The 6,753-nt window shown below is 39.1% G+C and overlaps 1 protein-coding gene across 2 annotated transcripts in view; it reads left to right on the top strand.

Moving 5' to 3' along the window:
• LOC137990953 (fibroblast growth factor receptor 3-like) overlaps positions 1-5,519 on the top strand; it is an 11,388-nt gene extending 5,869 nt beyond the window's left edge. Inside the window, exons 3-8 of one of the 2 annotated variants that reach the window (XM_068836077.1) lie at positions 802-1,013; positions 1,119-1,159; positions 2,789-2,885; positions 3,711-3,933; positions 4,044-4,112; positions 4,257-5,519. In XM_068836077.1, coding sequence (XP_068692178.1) covers positions 802-1,013; positions 1,119-1,159; positions 2,789-2,885; positions 3,711-3,933; positions 4,044-4,112; positions 4,257-4,391 — 777 coding nt within the window. In that variant the 3' untranslated portion in view covers positions 4,392-5,519. Of the gene's footprint in view, positions 1-801; positions 1,014-1,118; positions 1,160-2,788; positions 2,886-3,710; positions 3,934-4,040; positions 4,113-4,256 lie in introns of both variants that reach the window. The other variant, XM_068836076.1, reaches the window with a different exon arrangement.
• The last annotated feature ends 1,234 nt before the right edge of the window (positions 5,520-6,753 follow it).

The following is a 6,753-nucleotide window of genomic DNA, read 5'->3' as shown; positions in this document are numbered from 1 at the left end:
CCTGTTTCAACTGGTTTCATCTCAACAACATCAGATCTGCTTGAAAGATCAATGCTTAGCTCACTCTTCTTTGAGCTCTTTTGTAATGACTTTTTTCATACAACAGAGGTTTGGGATGGTCATATGTGGATGATATGCTATTTTTTCTACTCCCCATCATGTTTTTTAGTGTTTTTTTGAATGATATTTTAACGTTTCTTTTAAATGTATGTAACGCCCTTTCTCGGCAAAACCCAATTAAAACTCTTTGGTACGTGCTGGCACCAGGATTAGCACATGCGCCTCAAGGAAACAAGTTGAGTGGCACTTCTATTGGATTAGCACTAAATAGGCGGTTACATCTCTGCTGGTCTTAGCCTCCTATCACGGACTCTTTTAGGGTCAGTCGTTTCTCCCACCTGCAAGAGTCTGCTTCACGGGAGCCCATATTCCTTTCCCTCTTTCAACCAATCAGAGATCGTGTTCAATATGGTAAGAAAAGTTAACCTTCACCTTAAATTCCGTGTAATTTTCAAGCTTCAAATTTCCGTTGCAAATTGCAGTGGACGTTATTACAGCTTTTTCATTTTGTCACACTCTTAAAAATAAAACAAAAAAATCATTGGTTAACGTCTCACAACGGGAAAGGAATGTGGCGTTCTTGTGTGCGGGAGGAACAATTAACCTTAAAAAGATACTGCGATAGGAGGCTACTCGCTTCCAGGAAAGATATTTTTGTGAGAATCCAGTGCCTTGGGCCCTCAAAACTGACTTTTACATCACAAATCTCTTGCAATATCCATAATCATTTTTCTTTTACAGACCTATCTTTCCCAGAAGGGTCTGGTGCACAGGGACCTAGCAGCGAGGAACATTCTGGTGGGACACGGCAAGAAAGTCAAAATTGGTGACTTCGGATTGATGCGGCAATTGTACCATGAGGTCTACAAAGTAGACAATGGGAAGAAACTGCCAGTGAAGTGGATGGCCCCAGAGTCACTTTTTGAAGAGATCTTTACCACCAAGAGCGATGTGTAAGTATCAAGTCTGGTGTTTTTAGAGTCAGTGAATGCAACATGCCAGTGCATTCCTAATTCAATGTATTGCATAGGTGTTAACTTGTTTTGTTTTACTTGCAGTTGGTCCTACGGAGTGGTCCTGTGGGAAATTGCAACTCTTGGTCAGTGATAATTTATGAAATTTTAATTAACATATTGTACTACATATGGAGCTGTTAGCTGGAAACTGAAGTGAAAAGCAAAAGTGTTTGTGATCCGGACCTTTAGAGTTGTTTCAAATTGTATTTATCAGTTATAACGATCAGTGTCAGTTAAAAGGACTCGTTTAGAGACCTCAAGAGAAGGCGACGAGGACGGCTGCGAGAACTTTATCTAAAACTATTATTCCCCGTTATTGCAATAATTTTGCGATGATTTCAAGTCGTTCGGAAATGAAAGTGTGTATCCACATTCCAGAAACAAAATTGGTATGAACGGTGTGGGTTTTTGAAGAGAAAATGTAAAATTCATCGTCCAATGCTAGCTTCCTGCACGTAACTTCAAATTTGATTATTTCACTTCATTGTCAGGACGAGAACTTCAAGGAAGTGTATCAAAATGTTAAACGCACGTGCGGGGCATGCAGAAGTATGTGTTTTTGCTAACTAAACCAATTGTTTTGTGGCGCCGGTTCTCGTAGCCGTCATTGTCATGACGGACTAACTGAATGACTGAACAAAGGAACAAAGGAAGGATGCCCATCCGCCTGGCTGACTAACCAACTTACGTTGGCCTGCCGACACCGGGGTTTTGACAGGACAGTTTTGTAAAATAGCGGACATATTTCTGAAAACACCAGGCGTGACATTTTTTGACGCCGCAAGGCGTCTTGAGAGCGCTTAAGGCGCTAGGTACCTGGGGGGTTCTGGGAACATTCCCCCCAGGAAAGTTTTTAATAGAACATTCAGAAACACTGGATTCCAGTGTTTCTGGAACCCAAGAATCAGTTTCCCAGGCAAGGCTGGAGTTCACTCAAATTTTCTATAAAACGTAACTAAATAATATATAGAAATAAAAAATGAAACAAAACCTTTCAAATATTGGCATCAAAGTACCGGACATGGAATGGAAAATGACTAGATGAAATGCCCGGCCTCCAGCCTCAAACGAAACCCCTGCCGACACTGGCTTGCGGGCTGACTTACTGAATGAGTAAAACAAATGAGGGAAGGAACAAAGTTTCGCCATCCGACTGGTTAAGCAACCATCGAAAGTACTGACTGATACAATGACTGATTAATTGACTTATTGACTGACTGAATGAGTAAGTAAAGAATTGAAGTAAGTAAGTAGGAATGGCCAAGGGTTTAACAGATTAAATAAGGAACTGAAGCAGCAAGCGAGCGAAAGGGAAAACAAATGCTGGTTTGGATGAAATGGGCCATGTTGAGTCCCGAGGGATTAAAAACTTTTGTTTTGTCCCACCGAAACTCGTTCCCAAACATTTTAACTCGAGGTTCGGGGTACGAAATCTATTGTCTCTGGCCAATATGGCCACCGCGTGAATGAGGCCCATGAGACGACCTTGATCTTCCTTCCCAATTTTCTGTGCATAGGATCTGCATTTCTGAATGTGTCCTTCGCTTTCTTATTTACGGTTGGAAAACTTTTGAACTCTTGGTTGAAGATTATTTTTGCTTCAACTCTTGCATCTTAAGTCTTTGTCTCGGATTTCTTTCATTAGAGCGCCCCCTCCCGCCTTTCTATGGTTCATGATTTGTCTTGATGCATATTAGGTCGATCATTTACAGGGGGGTCTCCTTACGCACTAATGAAGATTAAACAGCTCTTGGAGAATTTGAAAGCAGGTTACAGACTGGAAAAACCTGACATGTGCACAGACCCTGTGTAAGTTAAACGGAGGTGATTTTTCCTAAGTACTTGTAGGCAACAAGTTTTATGAAAAAGGTGCAGTGTTTTGATATAAATAGGAAGAGTGAGTGGTTAATCTATTTTCATACTTTCCTGCATCAGTCAAGTTAGACATGAATGCTTCACTTCAACATAAATTAAGGGGCACTCCCGCTCGGCTAATTATTACTAATTGAACTTGAGCCATGTTTACTTTACATTTAAAGACACTGTAAGATAAGTACAGAAAAAAAAAGTTTTGGGCCACTGCAATTTAACACATTGAAAATTGTGACGCAGTTGGAAAATGAGGTCCAAAACCATTGTCGGCTTGGCCTTAGTTTCGTTTTCTTCCATATCAACACAGATCTACTCAAAAATACAAGACACAAATTTAATTCATTTTATTTGTGCAAAAAATACGGTTGCCTGTAGATAAAAAAGCTTGGCGCTACAAGAACAGAAACCTTAGTATAAATAAAGCCTTTAAGAATTTTAAATATCTGCAGATCATATTCATCAATGGTGGTCAAAAAATAAACTTATGTCTTTGTGCTAATGAGACCAACTAGCCTCGCTCCAAAGCAACATTTCTTTTGTGTTTTGTTCATGCAAAAGAAGCTAGTTGGTTTCATTAGCACAAGGACAAAGGGATGATTTATTGGTCTCCATTAATTAATACGGTCTATGAGACGTAAAAGAATGAAATTTGCTCGAATCAGGAACCTACGAATGATTTTTGGGGAAACAGGGTTGGCAGGTTGTATGAGGATCGATTTTCCTTCAGGAAGAAAGAAATTCCTATTTTTGTTAATTTTTAAGGTACGCCTTGATGAGAGACTGTTGGAACCAAGACCCAGATGAACGGCCAAGCTTTCAGCGGCTGTATAAAAGACTTGACGATATGTTGGAGGAGCAAGAGGACTACTTTGACTTTGGCAAAAAGGATGATTCGAAATATTATTATACGACACAGGAGGCAAAGACAGCAGAAGATGACGAACTGGACAACCTTGATGTTGTAAGTCCACAGGATGTGTCCACGGTAAGGTTTGCAATGGGAGCTACTTGTGCTTGGGTCTTGCATAGCAGAGTTAAATTTGTGTATGGAAATAACTTTTAAAAGTTATGCTATCATAACTTTGATCTTAGCAGGGGTCAAACGCCGCAAAAGCTGAAGAACCAACCATCGTCGATGTTGAAAACCCACAGAATGTGTCCAAGGCAAGTCTTACAATAAATTAGAAGCTTCAAGCTGCACAGTGCAGGGATGTGCTGGACCTTGCTCGAGAGCTGAATTGGTTTGTTAAGATCACCTATGAAACAAATGAAAAATATGCTATCTTACTTTTTTCTGATTGTTGATAGGAGCCAGACACGTCAGAAGTTTACGAACGGGAAAACATTCAGGATGTAAGCACTCAGAATGTGCCCATGGCAAGTCTTCAAGCTGATGGATTTCAGTTGTCTCCAAATGCTTCGCTTACCGTAACTAAGCTATAAGTATTTTTGGTACTTAAGATATGTTAACTTTAGCTTTAGTTCTCTTGGTTTTTAGATATACATTGCAGTCAGATTGCTACTGAACCAGTTAATGCTTTTGCTTATTTATTTGTTTGTTTGTTTGTTTGTTTCTTATTGAGTGACATATTAACCCGGATAAAGTAAGCTAGGTTGCTCGCTATTAGGCTTACATACTTACAGGGAACAGGCGTTTTTCACTTTCAAAGCTCCAAGATCTGCCTTGTCATGACTTTGCTCGCCTGCACCCCCACTAGCAGGGAAATAAGAGAATCTCAGGCGACACTATTATTATAGCCCCCTGAAGAACTTCCCCCATCTCATGGTCAAGACAAATACAATGACTTGCTTATAACCAGTTAACTCAAGTTTAATTGCACTGTTGGCGAGAAGAATTTCTTTCCATGGCTTCTACTGAGACCCCGGTAAACCTAAAAATTCGACCGAGTATTTAAACCTTTCTTTCAAAGCAAAAGTGTATAGCAGTGCCAAATATCTCTGAGAAACGTTTACCTTTAATCTGAGAAAAATCCCTGGAGGATCCTGTAGGTTGTAAAGCAAAAAAGCATCTCCATCAATATATGTAATAGATTTGTGAAGATGAAAGATGAAACGTGTATTCTTAGAAAGACAGAAAAACACACAAAATAAGTTTGCTTGTAAGTAAATATGCCTGGCCCTAAATTAGAAACAGCGATAGGTCTTGACATTTGAAAGAAAAGGAGCACATAAAGATAAGTATAATGAATCAATTTCTTAATTTTGGTAATTTTTGTAAAAGTGCAAGCTGCACTTAAAGTATGTGCTCTGTTATGTTGTAGATGGTGCATTGGCATAATAAAAAAGAAAGTAGAGTAGAATTTCACTGCGTTATGTTTCTATCGAAGGAGGGGAACAAGAAATACAAAGTAAGTTAGCTTGTAAGTAAATATGCCAGGCCCAAAATTAGAAACAGCGATAGTCGTTGACATTTTAAAGAAAAAGAGCACATAACGATAAGTATAATGAATCAATTTCTTAATTTTGGTAATTTTTGTAAAAGTGCAAGCTGCACTTTAAGTATGTGCTTTATTATGTTGTAGATGGTGCATTGGCATAATAAAAAAGAAAGTAGAGTAAAATTTTGTGTTTCACTGATTTATGTTTGTGAAGAAAGAGGGGAACAAGGGAGGTCAGACATTCAAATGATGGCACAGTAGCTTCTTCGCTGTAAGTAAGAACGTACAGAGGACAATGTTGAGACGGGAAAAATAGACAAGGAGACTAAAACAGAACCACATGTTACCATGAATAGATGGTTTTCACCTGACGTCAAAGCGGCCATTTTGGTGTACTAGAACAATAGACATCCTCTCCCTTGGGGACTGAACTCTACTTTTATGCAAATTCTGCGCAATATTTTCTATTGTTATGTACACCAAAATGACCGTCAACTCACGTGATTGAAAACCATCTATTGGTGGGGGAAACGGTGCAACGAAAGGTGTAAGAGGAATGACACTTTTCTAGGCAACTGATAGGGAGCGTAACACCAACAGCCAGTCACTATCACAAGGACCGTAAATGTATCTAATGACAGTGTTTGTAGTGTTTATTACATTTAGATGCTTATGCGCGGCGGGTAAGGTAGGTGTCTTTTGGCCACTCTCAAGAATACCATAATATTCTTTCTTTGTCCTCCAACATTTTGCATAAGCATTGTTTTTATTTTCGCTTGGGACCCTTGTAAGTCCCAAGAGAAACTTCAACATTAGGCCACTTTCAAAAATACCGTAATACTCTTTGTTTGTATGAGCATTGTTTCAACTTTCTCTTGGGATTTACAATGGTCCCAAGAGAAAATAAAAGCAATGGTTATGCAAAATTTTGGAGGACAAAAAGTATCATGGTATTTTTGAAAGTAGCTTATAGGAGAGGGCTCCTTAAACAACGCTAGCATAAATTAAAAGGGGAAAATTGCCGACAGGCAAACTGGTCCAGAAAACGTTTTGAATGCACATTGACTTACCCATCGCAAGCAGAAAGTTACAGTGAGTCTGAACAGGACTGTTGATAACATATGAAACGGTCCATGATATTCTGTGACCGGCTGACATCTAAAACAACGTTCACTGTGGGGACGATGACGCAAAACATTTTTTTAGGTTTGCCCCAGACAAAGGTTTCCTTTTCAACTTAAAATAACGAGCAATTTTCTTGAAGTATATGTTGTCCACTGTTTTGCTAACTTGTTTTTTTAAATTGCAACTGAACCTTTTCTTTTACAGTGGTTTTTTAAAATCTCTGTATCTTTCAAAGCAACATCGCCAAAATCTCACGCCCTTCCCGATTTCCGATTTTTTTT

This window comes from Montipora foliosa, chromosome 2 (genome assembly GCF_036669935.1).
Source record: "Montipora foliosa isolate CH-2021 chromosome 2, ASM3666993v2, whole genome shotgun sequence".
Taxonomy (NCBI): Eukaryota; Metazoa; Cnidaria; class Anthozoa; order Scleractinia; family Acroporidae; genus Montipora; species Montipora foliosa.
Note: the sequence above shows the minus strand (reverse complement) of the source record. Positions and strands in the feature narration are given on the sequence as shown.